Here is a 22,343-nt window from a genome sequence, read left to right as displayed (position 1 = left end):
TTTCATTTTTTTTTTTTTTTTTTAAACATGTGCTTTATTGTTTGGAATTCTCATACATCTAAAGTACCATTATAAGGAGCACCTGTAGGAAAATCAAACCTAGAAGCATGCACTTGAAAGTAAGGATTGTCTGTTATTAATCAAATATTTCATAGACATTGAAAATAAACCTCCTTTCTTAGCTTTACAGGATTGACCCACAAAATGCACATCTACCTTATCACAGTACATACAAATATTGTGGATGGACAATAGAAATCACCACTCTTCCATATGAGATGCATCAAGAACAAAGCGTTATTTCTTATAATGTCAGAAACATAAAAGGCACCATAATAGAATGTTAAAAACAAAACAAAACAAACAACAACAACAACAAAAAAAAAACAACGCTTCAGTTTATGCCATTATATTTTGGTTTAAAAGTGTAAGAATTGTGGTCCTGACGTAAAACAAAAAGCCTTTGACACCTGTAAAGTATCATTAGAAACTTGTAAACCTTTACATTTTTCCAGAAGTATCAGGTGCAAATGCAAGGCAAATATAAAATCTATCGACTTATTAAATTACAAATACTACCCCAATGAAAAAGCTGTAGTTACAAAAATATAAAAAATATTCTAACTCCCATTGTTAGATTTTAGTTTCAATCTACAAGTTTCAATCTACAAGTCGAAAGCCAGATCTGATTTAGACACATTTCTAGACTAGGAAAGCGCTGTTTGTCATATTTTTAAATCAATGTTCTAACCTCTTACTACAGTTTTGCTTTATAAATTTGTTTTATTAGTGCATGTTAAGGATGCCAAGGGGAGAGTGCTAACAGATAAAAGCTTGCATTTATCAATGGATAGTAGCAATGTGAGTGTTCCCTGTCTGCTGTCCTCCCAGAAATCATTTCACCCATCACAGATGAAAGTAAATTTTTTTGTGAAATGTTTTTTCCCCAAGCTTCCATACATACATACTTTGTGTAGCAGCATGTGATTTTCATTTTTGAACCTGTGTCCACTGGTAGACGATTGAGAAGTGCTAAGTTTTTTCTCACAACCTTCTGTGAGGAGCAGTGAGAAGTATACCAACTGCCAATGCTACGTCATAGCCTAGCAGCTGCTGTAGCAAGGACAATTATTGTCAACATCTCTGTCTTCTACATGGTTTGGCACATCCTTTATCCATATCTTGATTCTCTAGCCCTTGGCTTTAGTATTACCTGGATCAGCATAGGATGCTGAAGCAGCTACAAAGGCAGCCTAACAAAGTGCTGGTAGACATTAAAATGAATTTACTTTAATCATTTAATGACTAGATGAAATGGGATATTCTTAATGAATAAACTCCATGAAATGCTGAGCCTAAGCCTGACAAATGTTAATGCTTTCATGGCTGAATACTGGAAGGAAGCTATGTTTCTTCAGTACTTTACCAGTGCTAGCAGAAGGCATCCAGCTTCCAACTCTAGGCAAACTGAAGCCTTCTTTCTCTGTTTTAGTGGAACTAGCATGGATTAGTGGAGTAATACAGCTGTACTCCTAGATGATTACTTGATTTAGCTGTGTTTTAATAAGAGTACAACAGTATATGAAGAAGAAGCTAATATTCCTCATTATGTTTCAGTTTCATACAAATAGGGTTCAAACAGACACCATATTCACTCCTGTGATCAAAACTGTATATTCACTCTGATTATGCTGTGATGGCAGGATTTCTTTTTAACAGAAGTTCAAAGGTATCTACATACATCTGCCAGTGATTTTTTTTAAATAAGCATGCTGTACCTACACGTTTAATCAGATCCAGAGAACACTTCGTACTTAAAAACAAAAAAAGAAAAATCCAGTACCTTGTAGTACCTTGCAGTAGGCTTCTGAATTTTTGTTTAGAATTTTAAGATGGGAATCATGTTCCTAGCTAAACAATTGCTCCGAGCATTTCTGTCTTATAAAAACAACAACAACAACAACAAAAACACCTCCCCAAAAAACAGTAGTAGATGTCATGACCAACTCCTTTCCCCAGCCTGTTGAGTCAAAAGTTCAAGAATGTAACTTCCAATCAAGGCACAAAATCATTTACTGACTCCTTCTTCCACCGTTCTCTTCTCATTTTCCCCTTCCTCTTGAAAGAAAAAAAAAAAAAAAGTTGGTGTAACAATGTCGTATATTAACAGACATTAAATTCAATTCAGTAAGTCTTAGCTGTATCTGAAATAAGTTCTGTCTATTTTGAATTTAGTTTAATTAGATGAACAGCACATTTTCAGCAGATTCTTGTTCATTTTCTGCATTCACCTTGAAGTGGAGGGGATGGAGGAAAAAGCCACAGCAGTTTCATGCATATTTTTCAAGAAACTTTATGTGGAAGTCTTTCATTTTCTCCAGTAGGATCTTCAGCTTTTCTATTGGAGGAAGTATGGTCATTCTGAAAAATAATATTTAGAAGAAAAAATATATATCCAACATTGTCTTCAAAACAAACTGATGTGTAATCTTGACACAGATGTTGACTTATCTCAGGGCAATGCTAGTAATATGTAAATCTAAATATCTGTTTTGATGTGGTGCTCTATTTTTTTGCATTTATGCTTTAATCAAATATTAAACTGGAGCAATTAGTTTCCATTGGTTAATGTATAGGAATTACAGAACTTTTATTTTTTTTTGCTGAGTGATACAAAACATTATCAGGAAGAAAAATCAGTGAGTCAGTTTCCATTTTGGTGGCAGTTATGTCAAATACTTTTTTGTTTAGTATGAAGGGCTGGTGATTATGAGTAGATGTACATTTCTTTCTGAATTGAAAATTTAAATACAATTTAAACAATGTAACATCCCACACTGCATGTTTAAGTCCCCCTTTTCCTTCAGCATAATCTGAAGATCACATTGAGTTATCAGCCTGTACACAAGAATTACAGAGGAAAAAAAAAAACAAACAAACATTTTTCTACACATGTACAGGGATGGACTTGCAACAGCTTTTCCCTGGAGCTGCATGCACCCGGACATCTAACTCAGCTCTCTGTACTGCTGAACTTGCATAGCTAATGGTACCCTCTGTTACACTGCTTCAGACCAAACAAGACTAAATTCCATGATAAACTGCAGCTATCCGTGGCTTGATTCTAATAAAATGTTGTTTATTGGAAGCAAGAGCAATGGACTCTATATTCAGTTTTGGTATTAAAAGATTTAGTCCAATTTCTTGTTTCAGTAAACAAAGTAATTCAGTGTGTGTAGAGCAGATTTATAGGGGAAGGTACTGCATGTTTCACATGATTTCTCCATATTGAAACACTGTTCAATTCCCCTCCGCTTATTAATGCCTTAGCCGACTTTAAAGCTTAGAGTATAAGCTACTAATTATTGTTTTTATTTGTGGAGAAGACATTTCCAATGTCAGTGTATAAAAATAGAATAAAGCTATATCAGCAAGCTGGGAAAACACTGTAAAAACCCAAACAGCTCATCTAGCAGATCAGGTCTGTTCAACAGAAAATGTCAGTAGAGTGAGACGACATCAATGTAAATAAGATTCCTTATATTTAGTCAGAAAATAAAGTATTGGGATGGTACTTAGTTTATTACAGTTCATTTGATTTTAAATCAACAGAAACTGTACCTGAAATGGTAACTTCCTTCTCTTTGGCCAAATCCACTTCCAGGTACAACACAAATTCCAGTCTCTTCCAGAAGTTTCATGCAATATAGCATGTCGGGTGCCATTTTATGAGCCTAGTGGAGTGGATGCTTTGGAATTAATGAAGTCAAAATATTCCAAATAACTATAACTCATTTAATGACTTTTTTTTTTCCTGAAACCTTGTCTTGCATTGTTAGTTCCTATTTTAACTATTACTAAATACGTGAAGAACAATTCCTAATTATACAGTTCACACTTAATTAAAAAATGGTAATTCATGGAGGAGCAAGGGTAAAGAACCTACATAAAACACTTGTTTTGAAAGAAAGCTTCTAGATAATTTTGTTTTACTCCTTGACTGGCTTGTAGCTTTTTGTGAAAAGTCTCAAAATCGTATTTACAAAAATCTAAGCTACTGACATTTGACAAAATGAAATTAGAGCGGTGTGTTCCAGTTCTGTTAGCAGTTACTATTTTTTCCCTTGAATTATCTGCTGACTAGAAAGTCCCCTGATTAATAACTATGGAAGTTCTTACATACATGCAGGTTATACACCTTGTCACAGAATCAGCAGAAAGAGCCCTGTTTTTGCCCTCAGCTATGTAGTTATAATTCCCTTTAAAAAATGTATGTTACATATTGGGTAATAGAGCTCCAGCTAGGAACAAGACTTGTCATTTAGTGATATAATTGACTGACCCCAATGAGGGGAAAAAAAAAAAAAAAGAAAAAAAAAAAGAAAAAAAAGCAATTGTGCAGAACTAAAATTGGTAAGACAACCTCCCTCTCTCTTTCCTATGCTTGCTGAATGTGGCTTCTTTACAGGGTCAGTAGTGTTCAGCTGGTCACAGTCCCAGGCACATAACCTGGCCCAACCTAGCCTGGGCAGGGGCAGCAATCTGGAATGTGCATGAGTCCAGCTACCTGTCTGTCCTGTGACTTTATTTAACACTACCCTCCCTGGTTAGCATTCTCAACCTGGATGTCTTACAAGCGTAGAGAAATGCTCTGTTTATTTTTTAAGTAAAGGTCGTGTTACATTTAAGATCATACATATCCAATGAAGTCCTTTTTTTTACATGGCCTTACTCTACCTTTGGAATAAAAGTTCATCGTTAAAAGTAGCAGGCACAAGCATGTGAAGGTTAAAATGGACTGGAAAAAATGGATGACTGACCTTTGCCTCCTCAATGGCTTTGGCAGGGATAAAGATCCGTGGGAAAGCATACATAGCTCCTTGAAGTGGATTGCAGTGAACTCCTGGTACCTTGTTAAACATGTCTTCTGTCAGTTTTGCTTTTTTGGCAAGATTGTTCAAAACAGACTCCTTCTCCTGTTTAAAAGGAAGGTGTTCAGTTTGGCATATTTGAAGTGGCAGTAAAAATGCTAGAGAAAAAAGGGATGCTTCAAGGAGCCTACCCAGAATTAAGCATTTCTAGGACTCTGCTGAGCTTTCAGAACAAGTGATGCTCCTAAATCCAGTCTTACTTTTACAGCCAGCAATGCAAAAAAAGGCATTAGCAAGATATAACTATGAAGTGTTATAGATAGACAAAAACCTGCTCAAACCTCTATCTGCATGTCCTGTTCTTCCTTCCAAGCGTCCACCCTTGGCTATTTTCAGAGACCATGTTACCTGAACCTTTGGTCTGACTCAATACTGTAATTTATTAAGCCATATTTTGTTTCATTTGTACAGGTGAAAAAATATATGTATACTTTAACACAGAATGCCATATAGTTCAGTGTATAAAGGGATACCTAAGAACCAGGCTGAGTTTATAACTCTGTTTGAACTTATATTCCTCTTTAGATTTAGTAAAAGCAAATATATATATGTATTTTTTTCTTATGCTAAACACAGAAGAAAAGTTGAACTTAGCAGCAGAAGAGGTGATTTAATAATGCCTTCTTAGCTTTCCTTTGGCTCCTAAGCAGAAGAACCATAAAAGGAATAAAAAATATTTTTAAGGTAGATATATTCAGCTAATATAAAAACAAACAAACAAACAACTGCATAGTTCTGTAAAATGAAGAAAAAGGCCTGGTCTCTATGCATATTTTGAGTTCACGGTGCACAGGATAGGTTTAGGAAATGTACAACAGAATAAGCATGTTATCACTGACCTTTATGAACTGTGAATAGGATTCTTCTCCAGGTACTGGAGGATTAACTACAATATCCATTGCTGCTTGTCCTGAGACTGGAGAACAAATGCGAACAGAAAGCAGCTTAACAAGCTGTCCTTTCATTTCTGGGTGCAAGTTAATGACCTCCATATAACCTCCTCTGTAGCCACATCTATGGAGTGAACAGAAAAGATCAGTTGGCCCCAAGTGTATATATGCACTTTTATATGTGTGTGTGTATGTGTGTATATATATATATATACACACATACACACACATATATATAAAAAATACTGGAAAAGCGATGAAAATAATTGCAAAAGTGGCAAGAGAGTTAAGATCTTGCAATATGTAACACACGGGTGTTGAAACAGCTGCTATAATCATTGTTCTAAGATGGCACTAAATACCATGCCATTAAGCTCTAGTATCCCATACAGGGAAAATAGCGTACATGTGGCTTCCCTGTTGGACAAGTTAACTATTAACATGGACTGTTTTCTCTTCAGAACAAGCACATACAGCTGTCACAGAATGCATTTAATCAGAACATTCTTTTTGTTCCATCTCTTCCTCTCCAAAACAACCAAACCCAAACAATTGTAATATTAAATGTCCTAGTGACATTAAATGTACTTAAGCTGTTCTGTTGGATTTTGGAGAGCCTCTTTTCCTTTATCACAGGTTTAGGACTGTAGGATTTCAGCTTTGTGGAACAGAGGCATTCGGTGTCTGAAATAAATACATTCATAATGTTGAACTATTCAGTACATTGAAAACCACAGGGCTAATTCATCACAGCTTAAATGTTTGTTTTCTTTTTCTTAACATTTTTTTAAATTAAAATCAATAGAAGACACTGGATTACCTTCAGGTCACTAATGAAAAATGTCTGTCCAATCAGATTAACAGGGAAGGTGAAAATTTAAATTAAAAATTAAAATTAAAATGTTAAATGAAAACAGACTTACTCGCCCATGTATCCCTTAGATGTAGAGTGAAAAGAGGCCAGTTCAACATTGTTATAGTACTCAGGTCCCATCTCATACAGAATCTTTTTGAAGGAATGAAACTGGCATCCTTCAGAGTACACATTGTCCTGGTAAACCTGAACAGTCAGAAGACATTAATGTACTCTGTTCCTCCAGCTAACGATAAAAGACGGCCTTTTAGAGAGCCAGATCTGAACTGAAGACACAGTTGTTACACTTGAAACTTAAGCCTTTAGAGGACACAAGGTTCTTTGTTAAGTAATAGTTACTGTAATGATGTGTTTTATCTCACGTAGCCATACTTAATAGTTTAGCCTTTGGAAAAACATTGAACTTCTTTATATAATTTACCCTTGACTTGTACATTTAAATTGATTTTCCTTCTGTTGCTTTCATTTTAAGTGCTCTGAAAATCACACAGGTTTTTAGGTCAGTTCTAGCAAAGTCTCTTCCTCGTGTTTCCTGCTTGTGTCCCCTACACTTTCTCTCTAGTTCAAATCCAGATCGAGCCACCTTTCATTAACCCCCCAATATTAATAATCTCATATGTTTGTCCATGTCTTTATATGATAATAGAGAATCTGTTCTTTAAAATGCACCACTACCACATATGGAACAAAGTTACATTTTTTATGCTTACTCTTAGCTCTGCTTTTGAGGGAACAGAATATACCCTTACCTCATCAGCCAGAAGAAAAAGTTTCTCTTCCCAAGCAAAGTGTATCACATCTTCAATGCACTTTCTGCTTTGCACCTGTCCTATAGTTTGATTTTTAAAGCAAGAAAAATAAAGTTAGTGGAGCATACAGACAAATCTTTTAGTGCAGACCTACTTAGACAACTACCTTTTCAATAAGATGCTCCTCTGTCTCAGAAAAGGGCTGTTGAATTTTAGAATACAATTCACTAAGTCTGAAATCGAGGAACATTTTTAGAGGTGTTATGGTTCAAGGCAACTTAGTCCATCCCAAACAAAGGAAGCATGAGCATCAGTAATTTACTAACAGTAGTCTGTGTATAAGTGATCATTTGAAATCCTCACACGTGTAATGATTGAACAGGTTATTTCACAATGCAGTTTAAGCACAAGTTTGACAGATAATTGCAAGGAGATGAATTATTGTGTTCCTGTTTGTGAGCCAAGCCACAGTAATTGACACTGTGCCTTCCTGACTCAAGTAAGATGTATTGACTCAAGCCAACTTTCTGCAGTGAGCTATGAATATATACACATAGATTTTTACTGCAGTTCACCTGACAAGCAACATAAAGACCACTTACGACTGTTTACAGTCATTTAATTTTATTTGTTACCTTCCATCCCCAAGCCACTAATAGTAATGCAAAATAATGTTAATAAACATGATGTGTATAATGATAACTGACAATTGTCTCGTCCTAGTAGTCTCAAATAGGTTGAAGAAAATGAATCTTATTTGAAAGTTTGATTTCTTTTAGCTTGGTGAAGGAGCCCTGGTCCTTCTGTATTTGTCACACTGTTTAAGGTTCCACTTGATCCCATGGAAGCCTTAGGATTTCTGCAGGAATATTGCTGAGATAGGAATCTTCCCACTGAGTCCAGCTCATGCAAGAATAGCTGCAACTCCACAGCTCAAACAAATCTGGAACAGTGCAAGCTAGTTTCTCACTAAGCAACCTCAACTGTGCAAAGAAAGAAATCTTTCCAAGAGGGGCAGTGCTTGCCACTGAGTTCAGAGTCATCTGCAGTCATTGCCTTACAGGCATCTTAGAGACGAGATCCTTGATACAGACCAAAAGTGACTGAAAGTCATTCCCCAAGACTGTAGAAGTTAAATGGAAGCAATGACTTCAGATGCGATGCAGTGAAGTGAACCTGCTCCCTTCTCTCTCCCCAAGTTGCTGGAATTCCATGATACCAAAAAGAAGTTTCTGAAAGTATGCTGTACCATCCTACATAAAGTACTGATCTCTAGAGCTCAGCTTTAAATATTTGATACGTATTTTGGATTTGCCTGCAATGTCAAATGAATGAAAGAGAAACAAAAAATGTATTAGAAAAACATCAATACAAACATCAATACAAGAAAACCACTACAGACCTGTGGGATTTCCTGGGTTGATGATGCAGAGGACTTTTGGATGGCAATATGCCTTAGCTTCATTCAAGGAGCGGCGAAGTTCATTCACATCTAGAGACCAGCAATTTTCTTCATCCAAATAGTAGTTCACCTGGATGGCACCGAGTTCAGATATGGCTGCTGAATATAAGGGATACTGTGGTATAGGGATCATCACTCCTGTTCGGGATTTTCCACCTCCTGAGACCAGGATCTTTAGAATTGTCTGGGGAAAAAGTAGGAAAAAAAAAGTCCTAAGTCAGAATTATTAGTATACTCTAGAATATGCTGTTGATCTTTCTTCTTAAAAGAATCTAGAGTTAAGATAGATTTCTAAAAGCTGACGGTCCTTTCCTTACATCAAAGAGTGTGTTTTTTTTTCAAGTTAAGTTACTGACTGGGTAAGAATGGTCTAACTGAGCTTCAGAGAATTCCTCTGCATGTCACAGCTCCTGAACATGATGTCTGATCAACTTCAAAATGTAGAAAAAAAAATTCTGAGCACAAGGCTAGAGGAAAACTTGGAAAAAGGAATATCTAGATCATGAGTATATGTTTGTTTTAGTTTTTGTTTTTTTTTTACTGTGCTCAATTACAGTTAGAAGCAAAGAAGCCTCAGCTAGTTGTTGCTCATTGCCTTCCACTCGTATTGTCCCAGTGAACACAAGAGGCCAAGAAATAAAACCAAAAATTAGCACTGGGGCACATGGAGGTTCTCCTTTGTAATGGGAGACCTGTTTCAGATTAGGAGCAAAAGTGGCCAGGTGGCACCAAAGCTAGAGACTGGCATTATGCTTTCATGTTCAAGAAATACGAGAGAGCAAAAGTCTGCATATCTTAGGATGCATTATATGCACATCTTATGCATTATATGTAATTTATGCCCAGAAAACACAGGCAGAAATGGAATGCTTGTGCTAAGATAAGTCCAGAGGATTTACCTGTTCCCAACAGCTGTGTGTCTGTGTAGGCTTTTTATGTGTGAATTAGATAAAAGAGTACGTTTGGTGTGGGCAGGGGAAAGATTTCTTGCCTTTAGAATCCATGGAGAACTGAAGTACAGGTACAATCAGAGCAGGCATCATTACCAACATGTTATTATAGTGTAAAAACAGAAATAGCACTTCAGATGTAACAGCAGTACCCTTTAAGTTTCCCAAGCTTCTGGAACAAAATCTGCCTTTCTGTGCCTCTCATCACATACTCACTCAGTTGCTAAGCTAATGATTTATAATCAACATCATTTTATACCCACCACTAGTTTAAAAATACCGAGCATCCAACAAATGTAATCAGGAATTAAATGCAAAATTTAAAATAAAGTCTTTAATACTCTGTGTCCCCCATGTTATGGAACAATGGTTGTTCTATCCTTGGAAGTTCCAAATAATAAGACTCTTTGTACTGCTGACATTTTACCAATGGCAAAATCAAACAAGCATGGTATGGATTTGATGCGCTATGCCAGCTACAAGCTGCCAGTATAACACTCGGCATTGGAAACTCTAGAAAGCCAATTCTCTAAAGTCATGAGGAGAGCTGTTTATGTCTGAACATTGCCATTCTGAACTCTGCCACTAGATGTCATTTAAAAACAACAGCAAGCTTTAACAAACAAGTCTGCCGTAAATAAATAGATAAACAGATAAATAAATAAATAAGGCAAAGAATTATTGGTTGATGTAATATCAGCAAACGTGCCTGTGTAAAGTAAAAGTCTAACAGAGACAGTTATTTCTCTTAAATGATTACCATCTTTGAACATTGGTTGAAGCCAACACCTAGTTTCTCCCAAAGATAGCTATTGAAATGGATCTTTGTGATTTTCACTGGCATTAATCTGCACTAGCAGAGTGTTTATTAGGAAGAAGAGCTCCCAAGACTTCTCACCTCTTTGCCATGGATTGATTGACCTTTAGTGCTTAATGCATTCTAACTATGGAGGACATCATTCAGTCTTAGTGGTCTGTCTCCTATATTTATATTGTAGTGTGTAACTTACACTGCCTATACAAAAGGTACTGGTCAATATATATTAAGAGACTCCATGGGTCTGTTACTTAGCTGGCACCTTAAATCCTCATAATTGGGTGTATTTGTTATCAATTCAGTTTGACTTCAGTATCTATTAGATCAAACTCACAAGAATTTGTGAGACCAGATGTTCAACAGAGATCAATATTTCTGAAGGTAACTAATGACATATAATTTATACCAGGAAGAGACAGGTTTAATTTTAACACTTACAGCAATGCCATCACTTGCCCCAGTGGTAAGATATATGTTATCTGGATCTGCAGGAACTCCTCCATCTCTTCTTTCAATATATGAAGCAACATCTTCACGGATGCAATTTATTCCTTGACTGGCACTGTAAGCTCCTGTGAAAAAGAGAATGAGATGAGAGTTGTGTACAATGAACGTCAGATTTGCTGTTTGCTAGAAAATCCCCTGAGCTGGTGGTATATTATTTTTTTTTAATATGAGGGCTTTGGATCCCTTTTTTTTGCTTTCCAAAGAGCATGAAAGGGAGTTGGATTGTTGGTAGAGCAAAAGCATTTATTTGGGATGAGACAAATACAATAATTATCACTAACATACAAAAATAATAAATTTAATAAAAGCAGGCTTTAAAGGCTACTTTGCAAACTGGGTCAGCAATCCCATTTTTACTTTCTCCCAGTTGCTTTCATTATGCTGAAAGCCATTTCAGGTCAGTCACAATTATTTAAGTAATGGGAACAAAGAACAGGGGTGGCATGTGCAATAGGAGAGAAAATAACTTCTTAAAAATTCATGACAAAAATAAGATTTTTATTTGCAATATGAAAAGAACATGAAACCATTTCTTCCCAGTCTGAAAAGCAAAAAAATCCTGAACTGCTTCCCTCTCCCTCCACAGCAACTCCCTCAACCATTTGCAGTTACCTGTAGCAGAAACATCTAGTATCACACCAGTACACAAGGCTTGTGAAGTTTACAGAGCATAACTAATAATCTAATAAAGTAAGATTTTAGATGCTGTGTGCATCATTGCTGAGCATGTGCAACGAGTAAACAGTAAAAACAAGTCTAAGCCTAAGTGAGGAATGGATTCAAGCTATGAGGCCTAAGGCTGATGGATGGTGAAGTGACAAATGTACATGTAGTTTAGAACACTGTCATGAACCTGCAGAGTCTTCTCTGCCTTTTGGGTGGAGTGGAATAATTGTGCCTGACTTAACTCTTATCGCTCAGTTATATCCTATAAGTCAGCCTAATAATACTTCTGTAGCAGCGCAATTTACAAAGACAAAGAACCTTTGCAAGTACTGTGCAACTGTATGGCACCAAGTGGCTATTCAGGGCACAAAGTTCCCTGATGTCCTAAAAATTGACTTTCACACAACAATAATCTATATTGGGTTTGTATAAGGGTCTTCTACCGCAGCAAGGAAGCCCCTGTTAAAGAGGGGAACAAAGCTAAGCTACCATCCTGTTTTGTGCTCCTTTGAAGGCTGAGTCTCAGTGGGAATATACAGAAGACCTGAATTCAATTTTCAGGCCTATACTTGATTGTACTCAGTTGGTAACTTTGACTAAAACCCATTAGTTTTCACTGTGGCATGCAGATAAATTAAAAAACAAACAAACAAACAATTGAAACCAGTCAAAAAAAAAAAAAAAAAAAAAAAAAAGTCAAAAGAATCCCAGAGTATTTGAACACAATAGAAGTTGAGGATGTGTCTGAGCCATCACATGTGGTCTGGGAGAATGAGACTCAATGCTACTAGGAGGGTTTTGCCAAATGAATGTTCATGAGAAGTGAGGTTATTTTAGTTCATACCCAGAAGTCAAGTAATTCATATTAAATTTGCAATTAATAGATTTAAGCAGGCCAATATAGATGCAAATACACCACTTCATAACATATATAGATTAAACATATATAGATAAAGCTTAAACATATATAGATTGCAAAATCACTTCTGTGTTGAACTGAAAAATGTTTTAGAAGTTATTTAGAACACAGCACTTAAAGCTACGTGGAAGGATCAGTTTTTGACTTCTGATTTTTTCCAAGAAAGCAAATTCCTCTGTCTCGGCCACAGAAAGCAGCAACAGGTTTTCAAACTGTCAGTGAAGTGCTTGGAGTCAGCGCCACGCAGCTGCAATTTCACTCAGGCTGCGTATTTACGGAGTGCTGTACAGAGGCTAGTGGGTACCTGGGGCCGAGAGCGGGGGCTGATAGATGGTACTGAAGAGACGGGTGGAGAGGAAGTGTAAACCAGTAGAGTAGATCAATAAGGTCTACAGTGTTCTTGGTTTTAGGGAATTCAGAGGGACAGATGTTCTTGGTACATACCATAGCAGGGAAAAAAAATATAATCCAAGACTGCAGTTTCTGACTTACAGAACTTACATTTATCCACTGAAATTAAAAGGGTGTATTCAGAATGTTGTGAATGTTTCAGGCCTACTTCTGTGCCTACTAAGCTAATGCAAATTACTTGAAATACGTGATGATCTGCTGAAAGAGAGATTTTGTACAGGATCACATATTTCTGAAATATCATACAAGGCTAAATTCCATTCTGCTTAATCCAGAAGTGTGGGACCAAGACTCAGCATTCTGAGAGCTCTTATTACACCCCCAAACTTGAAAATCACCACCGAAAATGACTGATGAAAAATTCGGTTATATCCCCAGTAACTTTCACATGACAACCAGTATCGTGTTGATGAGTTGTTCCTGAGTGAGCTACGAAAGGATTTCATGGAGTCAGAGTAATTTCTCCGTTTTGGTAACTGTATTTTTTATGTTCTCTGTATAGAAACAAAACCAATGCAAAGAAGGCAAGGATAGAATGCATTCTATATTAGGCTGTGTTGTTAGGAATAGTCTAAAGCTGAAATACTGCTAATATAACCCCTAATTAGGTTTTGTTTATTTTATTAAGTTTCACCTACCCTAAAAGTATGCCAGAGCAAATAGCCACTGCGATCACAAAGATTAAGAAATACGCCAGTTAATCTCAGATGTACTCTGAAATGTCACTGTTCACTGGTTTTTGGACCTGAAAGAAGGTAGTTTGGTGTGCCAGACTCTTTGCCCTACCCTGTAGCTGTAACACAGCCTTCACAGTAGAATTTTTAGTGACATTTCCCAGATACAAGCAGACATCACAGCTGATAGAGGAGAAGCAATTTGTCCCTTCTATTTTCTCTCTGCTGAATTTGCAACGTTTGTACTTATTTGTGCATAGATTATATTTGTACTCTTGTGGGAGCACTGGTTGAAGAACAGAGTTCTTTAGTTCTTTGTGGGGTTATTTTGCCTTGGAGAAATGGGGTTCTGATATCTTCAGCTGGAACTATCTGGGATAAATAAAAAGCTACCATGTTCTGAGTGTGCTCTTCCCTCTTTGCAGAGCATTATCACCTTGGTATGCGTGTTTCAGATACCCCAGCTCATATCCTGGCAAACATATTTGTGCAGTTGGTTCAAAATGAAGGTACAGGACTGTGAGCTGGATCAGCTGAGATGACATAAAGTTTGTTGATCCCACCACTACAGTGACTGCATACTTCATGGCAGGGAGAGGAAACATCTAGAGTTGATAAAATTGTAAACAGCCCCTCCTAGGATCGAGCAGGAGACATAGCTGTCAGTCCAGGTCTAACAGATGTCAGAAGATGCCTAAAAGACATTTTTTATAGAAATAGCACTCTGCAACACTTTTCTGGTAGAAAAAAAGCTTAGCATTATGTTTATGGTTATGCCTAGAAAGTGTTGTAGTGAGGACCCTGTGAGTGTGTAATCTTTATCTTGCCCTCTTCTGTGACAAGTCTTGTAAAAAATTGCACCGTTACTGCTTATCAGTGGGCCGCACCGAATCTCCTCCTATCATTTTGCCCTACGCCATCTCCCATTTGTCTTGTAATCATATAGAACAAGATTAGGAAATTTCAGTACTGCACATATTGAAACTACCTTAGTTGATTCTATTGCACATAAGAGCAACTGAAACAGATGCTTACCTAAGCTGTTACCTCCACAACCCTGCAAGATCCGTCTGGCTCGCTTTTTCGCATCTTCTGGAAAACTTGGGCTGTCCAGCAGGTTTGGGTATGTGCACAGTGCCACAACCTAGAGTGCCAAGAAAGCTGTAAATTTGCCACTGCTCAATGGTTATTTCAAGTTGGTAACATTACTGTTAACTTTCCTTGGACATGAAGATCACAACTTAACTTTTTAAAGCTAATTTAAAACAAAGGCTGTTGATGAAGGGTTTGCAGTTGTTTCTTTATGGGTAGTGCTTATAGAAGTGAAGAATCTTATCAGGTTCCAACTTCTGCTACTAAAAGCAGTTATAGAGGTATTAACTCTTTGAATTACAGATGGTAAAGATTGGAGTCAAAGTGAGATCTGCGTAGTGCAAACACAGCGAAACAGTTCATTATTCAGAATAGGAAATCTGTAAATAGCTCTGTCCTCCACTCTTTGTGTATTACTAGCCCACTTTATTGACAAGAAATAAAGAGTATAAATATGGAGCAGAACTGAAAAATGTGATCAGAGTTTTAAGTCCCAATTTCATGTTCTGTAATCCTTCCCCAAAATAACTTACAGTTATTATCAATATGAAGTTGTGAGAAATAATTAAAAAAGAAGTGGTGGTGTAGAACATAGTAAAAGTAGAAACAGCACCTAGCAGAATTAAATTTTTGAAGAAATGTAAGACAAATCTAGAGGCCTTGCTTGAGATCAGCTTTGATTTGCTCCAGTCTCTCTCATGTTTACGTTCACATGGTGTAATATGGATTGGCTGTTGTCATCTTGTGGGCAAGTGACTGAAGAATTAAACTGAATGCACATGCAGTCATGGGGAAGAAGGATTTCCCATTTACCCAGTATTTTATTTAATAATATTGGATCTGAATTAATTTGAAAGAAGCTCTGTTTTTTCTAGCTTGTATAGCTCAGTTTTATAATCTTGGCACATGGACCCCCAGATTTATACGGCTTCAGTTTGGCCTCTGAAATTCTCTGAATTTATAGTATTATAGGCTCATGATTTTACATGTGTGTGTAAGGGATGTTCAGAAACTGTTTTTACTTGTAAGCTTTTTATTTAAAGAGTATAAAAATACTTTTATTAAATAACACAGTAATATAAAATTTGAGTAGTATAAAAATAGTATTTATTGAAATACCATAGTGGGTGGTGGTTTTTTTTGTTTGTTTGTTTGTTTGTTTGTTTTCCCCCAGCATACTGCTGCAAAATCAGGAGTAGTACAACTAGTTGCACCCAATTGCAAGCAGATTTTAAGTATACTGTCAGATGAAGAAAAGCTTTTTTTTTTTTTTCCTTAAGAACAATTGCTATCTTTTCTAAAGTGCATTACTGATAACAAATGTGCTGAATGATAATACAGAAGTATCAGGAGAAAGGATGGATGGGCAATGATCTCAAAAGTAAGGAAAGCTACTGTGTTAGTTATAGGACTTCTAGCAGAAATCCAAACTTGTAATTCTTTATCAAAGGCTTACAAGTATAAATGCATGTAAGGAATCATTAATATTAGTAAGAGAGTCAAACATGTTAAGGTATTCTTCATAATATAATCAAAAAAAGCAACAATAATATTTTATTATATTCTTACCTGACGAAGGAAGGTGATTGGCCTCTGTCCCATTGCATGTGCATCTCCAATGTTGGCTTTAATTACTTCAGTAAAAGGTTTTTTGATTCCCTAGAAGGAGAAAATTCACAATGGGCTGTTAGGGCTGAAACAGATGATAAAGAATTCCTTTTTGTCATATGGCTGTAAGTAAACAGTGCATAATCTCAGAAAAGAAAGAAGTTTAAAGCTTAATGCATTTCTTTACAATAGCAGATCATAAATGCTTTATAGAAATGATGCTGTGACACAGTTTTAAATGACTGATAGTCTTTTTTTTTTTTTTTTTTTTTTTTTTTTGTTAAAGTGTTTGTTCATTTTTCTGCTAGCTGCAAGTAAGAGATTGACTTGCCTGGCAACTGCAGTGTGAGGTAGAAAAGCTGAAAGAAAGGCTTTCTGAATTGCCAGCATGAGAACAACTTGTTTGATACACCTGAGGGCAGGAGGGATCAGTCAAGAAGCTAAAAAGATTTGAGAATATTTGAGAAATCCACCAACAACAGAGACCTTGAAGCCTTTAGTTCTTATTAGAATTTGCTTATACACTGCTTGCTTATTTATTTTCTGACTATTTACATTAATTATGCATTATGTTATGTCCCCTACGTTACCATATACAGATGTTTCATCATAAGGAACTCTATGATAAACAGCAAAAGTGCTAAATAGTCACCATGAATACTTAAACGCTTCTTAATTTCTGAAATCTGACCAGACAGCTGTTTTACCAGCGAGGAATTGAATAGATCAAGAGAACAGAGGGAAAACAGTTGCAGAATGTTGGTTAGCCACCACAGCTCTTTAAAATGGCAATTAAAAAAGAGGAAAAATGGTCAGCAACTGCCCGGTAGAAAAAACACCATTGATTTAAATAAGAAAGATTAACTGAAAGTAAAGGTCAACATAAAGACTAAATGAGCAAGGTAAGAGCAATTTTATAGCTTTTCTAGTGTAACTTTGGGTATGAGAAATCGTAGGGAAGCCTTCAAACCATGACAGGATTTTCATGCAGACTAATGAGCTGCAAAATTATACTGCCTATGTGTTGGCCTGCAGTGACAGATCAGAACCCAGATATGCAAAGATAACAATGACCAAAATATTAGAATTCACCAGGGTTACAAATTCCAAGGTATGCCAAAATTTGGAGGCATAGCGTGGCTAACAGCTTATTCTAGATAATGTGGTTCAAATTCTCTCTGTGGATCCAGTTCAAGGCATATATAACTGAGAACATTTAGTTTTTCATTTGTTTGTTTGCTTTGTTTTCATTTGCAATTAAATAGGTGGCATTAAGACAAGACAATTGAACTTATAGGATCCTGACTTAGCAGGGTCAAAGCATTTTACATGGCCTTAAATTTGGCAGGAATTGAAAAGTGGTTCACTTAAAATAATTGAAAGTGACTCATTGATTACATCAAGTCATTTGCTTTTATGTTTGCTGATATAAATGAGTGCCTAAATAAGAGCTGCATTTCAATCTTAAATTACAGACTAGGAACAGAGATTCCAGATAAAGATTACAGATATTTGAGGCTGAAGTTCAGCATTTTCTGAGTAATGCAAATGGTTAGAAATAAGTTTTCTTCAATCAGTGTCCACTGATAGCATAATCATTTCACTCTCATTTATGAATAAGAAGGTAAAGAAGAATAAGAAACATGTAGAAGGAGAATGAGTTCAGTCTGAATGAAATTAAGAAAGATTCCTGCACATCTTAATTCTGTTTGGTTCTTTTTATGGTAGACAGAATCTGGCTCACTATACTTGCACACTAATACAAATGTGTTAAAGAATAAGGGATGATATTTTCTTTGCCCTGAGTTAGGGTATTGTCTAAAAAAGCATAACAGTTCCCAGCAATAAGCAGAAAGAGATTTTCTTTTCCCACCAGATTAAAAACAGAACAAGCAAAAGCCCTAACACATAAATTTAGTACATTAGCCAAACCAGATGGTTTTTGCACACAAATACTATTGTGGTCTTTCACAGCAACACTCTCCTCCTTCCCTGCCAACAGGTACTTGTTTTTGTTTGCTTTAGTCATCTTAGAACATAGTCATGTGTCTGCGGACACTGTGTGCCATTGAAAATATTCCATGGGACTGGTTCAGGAAGAAGGCTTTTAAATGGAAAATGCCACGTAAGCAGACACAAAGCTGGCGTACCAATCTTTTAATAAAGCAATTGGCAATTACTTGCCCTTGTATCTTTTAAAAAGTGCCCAGAAGACTTTTCTCTCTGCCAATGACTCAGCTTGTAGTTGAAGAAAGCAGGGGAGCTGGGAGGAGTTAGTGAGGATCACCGTGTATCTGTTTTGTCAAGTAATATCTCCTGCTCTGCAATGGTAACTTGAAAACAAACATGCCCACTGAAAACACTGGAAGGTTTTGTTCTCTGTTCCTGGCAAACGCACCTCTTTGAGAATCTGGTTGCATGAAACTGCAATGACACCTTTATAAACAGGTCCTTGGACAAAAATCAAAGCACGTGTTTCAAAATAGAACCTTTATCGCCACTCTGAAAGTTTGGGGGAGAATTGTAAAAAGGCAATTATGAACAGCTCTAATTGAAATGATTGGGTTAGACATACATATGTAATAGATGAACATAACACACAGTGAGCTGAAGGCATACACGGCCTTCTGAGATGAGGGTAGCCAAGTAACACAAAGAGCAAAGCCTTAAAATAATCTCTCTAGCATTCCTGCGGCACTGTTTTTGTACAAAACGTGTACTAGTCAAATTCTTCGGGGTAATAACAACATCGGCAAGGCTTGCTAAAGCGGTGAAGGTGGGGAGCAGTATCTGAAATCCTAGAAGCAACCATGCCAGATGCTTCATTCAAAGCAGAAATCAATCCTCACGGTGACAAGGGAAGCTGTGAACAGCAAAAAGCCTCACTTGAATTGCTAAGCTGTTCCCCCTCCCCGATATTAAGTCGTAAGTTAAGAAATAAGAGCAAAACACGCAGAAGGCGCTGGAAGCATCGCCGCATCGGGATGCTCCCTCAGCACCCGGCAGCTTCATCAGCACCCGGCCGCGGTGCGGGGCTCGGACGGGGCCGGGGGCTGGCGGAAAAGCCCCGAGCGGCCCCCAGCGGCCCCCAGCGGCTCGCTGCCGGCCGGGGCGCTGCTCGGCCCCGGGGCTCGCTGCGGGGAGGGCGGCCCCGGCCCCGGCGAGCCCCCCGGCGCCCCAATCAGCGGCGGCGGCGGCGGAGGAGTGCCCCGGGGGCCGGGCAGGGCCGGGCCGGCGGCGGGGCCGCCGGGGAGAGGTCGCCCCGCCGCCCCCGCCTCACCTTGCGCAGCTCCTTCTCGATCTCGCCGGCCTTGAGGACGATGGGGCCCCGCACCGCGTACTCCACCGCCTTCACGTAGGGGTTCATGGACTCCAGCGTCAGGATCTTCTCCCGGCTCGCCTTCTCGTTGAGCTTCACGGCGGAGGCCTCGGCGGCGCTGCTCCAGCTCGCCGCGCCCTCCCGAGCCGGCTGCGGGAGCCGGGGCCGCCGCTCCCCGCCGCCGCCGCCGCCGCCCCCGGGCCGGGCCGCGCCGCGCCGGGCAGCCGAGAGGAGCCGCAGCATCGCCCCGCCGGGCCGCTCCGAGGCTCCCGAGCGGCGCTGTCGCCGCGGATCGCCGCGTCCCCGCCGCCCTCGTCGAGGCGAGGGATGCGGGCGCCGCTCAGCCCTGCCCCGTCCCGCTGCCGAGCCTAGCCGCGGGCGCTGCGAGCGGTGCTGCGGAGCGGCGCTGCCACCAGAACGGCAACACGGGCCAGCATTGCATCAGATGCCGCCGCGGAGCCCCGGCCCCGGCAGGAGGGCCCCGCTAGGCTGCCGGGCACGGGCGGCCATCCTCCGAGCCCCCTGCCCGCCTCCCCCCCCCCGAACCCCGCGGCGAGCCGAGATGGGCAGCGGCCCGGCGAGGGAGGCGGTGCTGCCGGGCGGGCTTTGTAGTTCCTGCAGCCCCGGGCTGCGCCTGCCCACAGCATCAGGTGATGGGCAGGGAGCTGCCGCACCCACAGCGCCACCGGCCCCCAAGCCCGCTGCTGCAGCTGGAGATGGCTTTGGTGGGGGTGGCGGTGATGCTGATGGTGATGGTGGTGGTGGTGGTTGCCTTTGTCCGGGGCTGGTTTTCTGCTCTCCCGCCCTCCCGTGCCCTTGGATGCGCGGCAGAGGCTCGATGTGCGCCCCGGGGATGTCACAGCCCTTTCGCTGCCCCCTGCCCAAGCAGAACCTCTGGCCGAGGTTTCGTTCCCGCAGGCACAAGTTGGTGCCATCACAGCATCCTCGTTGTTTCCATGTGATGGAAGTGGTCCTCGCACTCAGGGTCTGCTCTGCTTCCGTGGCAAATGGCTGGAGGTCTGTCATCAAATGCAGAAGCAGAATTTGAGGGATGGAGGGGCAGCTGCTCTCTCCTCGCCACCCGTGGGGAGGAGAAGGCCCCTCTCACCCAACCTTGGTGCCCTGAAGGGGCGCCTTGTTTGTGCTCAGAGAGTGGAATAAGGGATCATTCACTCAGGAATATTCCTATGACCTGATGTTACCTCCCTGAGTAAGAGCCTGGCCTGTAAATTGGACTTCTTTCTGAATTATTTTTGTAGGACCTTCTTTTTCTTACTTTCTCTTCCTCCACTGACTTAGAGAGACCAGTTTCCTATTTTGGTTACCTAAATTAGGTGGTTCAAGGCTTGGGTTCTGTTCTGCGTGTTTTGGTATCTCTCCTTGGCTTATGAGGGAGGGGAAGGCAAGCTGCTTTTACTGAGTTTGGTTTTATTTTGTTCCATACGATTCTATCTTGACTCTTTTTTTCCTGTCTTTACTATTTATTTTTTTCTAATGAGCTTCTGCTCGCTATAGTGTTTAACTCCACAACTAATTAGTTCAAGCTCTCTTTCTGTTTCAAGTGCAACATTTTAGCTATTGCTCTGTGACAATTTAAAAAACAATCACAACTCTAGAACTGCAGTCAATTCATAGTTATCAGAATAACAGAAGTGGGATTTTCTTGTTGTGCTGAAGGGACCGTCCAGAGGTGGTGCAGAAAACCCATTTGTTTTACCCAGGAATTTCATTTTTTATAATTTCAGTCTTTGTGCTGACTGTAATGAAAGCTTTTTGTTGTTTACTGCTCAGCTTGTGAAGGCTCTTGGGTGGAGTGCATCTGAGCCTGTGTATCCTCCTTCCAAAATTCGCTTCACAAAATGGCTTGATGGAGCACATATGTGTGCTCCAATTCAAGTTCCAAGAAGGACAGCTTCAATAAGTGTTTCAGGATTTTTTAGTCTGCATCTCTTTCATTTTGTTTTGTTTTGTGTTGTTGTTACTGTTTTGTTTGTTTGTTTTTTCTTCCATATTTTAAACATTCTTTAACTTTTTGAATGTGAAGTTTTGGAGCCTGTATGTGGCTTTTGCAATACGCTTTCATTGAATAACCTGAAGCTGATTTTGCAATAAGCTTTAACCAGATAACCCAAAATGTTCAACTTTTTTTTGAATTCTTATATGAATTCTCGGGAAAAAAAATGATATTTACACTCATTGGGTATAAGTGGACTTGCCAGACATCTTGATATGACTGTTAATGTTTAGGGTTCATTAGCGATCAAGGTCAGAACGCTATCCGCTCAATTAAAAATCTAAGTCCACTGGATTTGGAACCACTAGTTTTGCTAGGGGAAGTACAAAAATTAACCTTTGTTCTTGACCACCCTGTTCCACCCCGAATCCGCCCCCCAGAAACAGCTGGCATAGCAGAAAGCTTGCAGTCAGCATTGCCATGGTATCTCTGATTGATCCCCGAGAAAGTAAAGGTACAC

At 39.2% G+C, this 22,343-nt stretch overlaps 1 protein-coding gene across 2 annotated transcripts; it reads right to left on the bottom strand.

The window, feature by feature from the left end:
- Positions 1–5: 5 nt before the first annotated feature.
- Positions 6–20,370, bottom strand: GPT2 (glutamic--pyruvic transaminase 2). 2 transcript variants are annotated; one of them, XM_082770133.1, is made up of 12 exons: positions 19,831–20,370; positions 16,512–16,601; positions 14,886–14,994; positions 11,112–11,245; positions 8,847–9,090; positions 7,445–7,524; positions 6,745–6,881; positions 5,771–5,945; positions 4,821–4,976; positions 3,622–3,734; positions 2,292–2,421; positions 6–2,118 (listed from the first exon to the last, which is right to left on the bottom strand). In XM_082770133.1, the coding sequence occupies exons 1-11, from the start codon at positions 20,110–20,112 to the stop codon at positions 2,331–2,333; spliced, it is 1,611 nt and encodes a 536-aa protein (XP_082626259.1). In that variant the 5' UTR covers positions 20,113–20,370; the 3' UTR covers positions 6–2,118; positions 2,292–2,330. The 2 variants fall into 2 exon arrangements, with proteins under 2 accessions (XP_082626259.1, XP_082626258.1); XM_082770132.1 differs by having other exon boundaries at positions 6–2,421; positions 19,831–20,369.
- Between the last annotated feature and the right edge of the window lie 1,973 nt (positions 20,371–22,343).

Source organism: Aythya marila (assembly GCF_965140915.1).
Source record: "Aythya marila genome assembly, chromosome: 12".
Classification (NCBI taxonomy): Eukaryota; Metazoa; Chordata; class Aves; order Anseriformes; family Anatidae; genus Aythya; species Aythya marila.
This window is presented reverse-complemented; position numbering and strand designations above follow the sequence as displayed.

Bases quoted from the DNA above. Each gene is read 5' to 3' on its own strand.
- GPT2 (XM_082770133.1), bottom strand. From the start codon at position 20,112: ATGCTGCGGCTCCTCTCGGCTGCCCGGCGCGGCGCGGCCCGGCCCGGG. The intron at 16,602-19,830 runs GTGAGGCGGGGG...TTCTCCTTCTAG, and splicing joins TCGAGAAGGAGCTGCGCAAG to GGAATCAAAAAACCTTTTAC. The intron at 4,977-5,770 runs GTCAGTGATAAC...CCTTTTAAACAG, and splicing joins CCTATTCACAGTTCATAAAG to GAGAAGGAGTCTGTTTTGAA.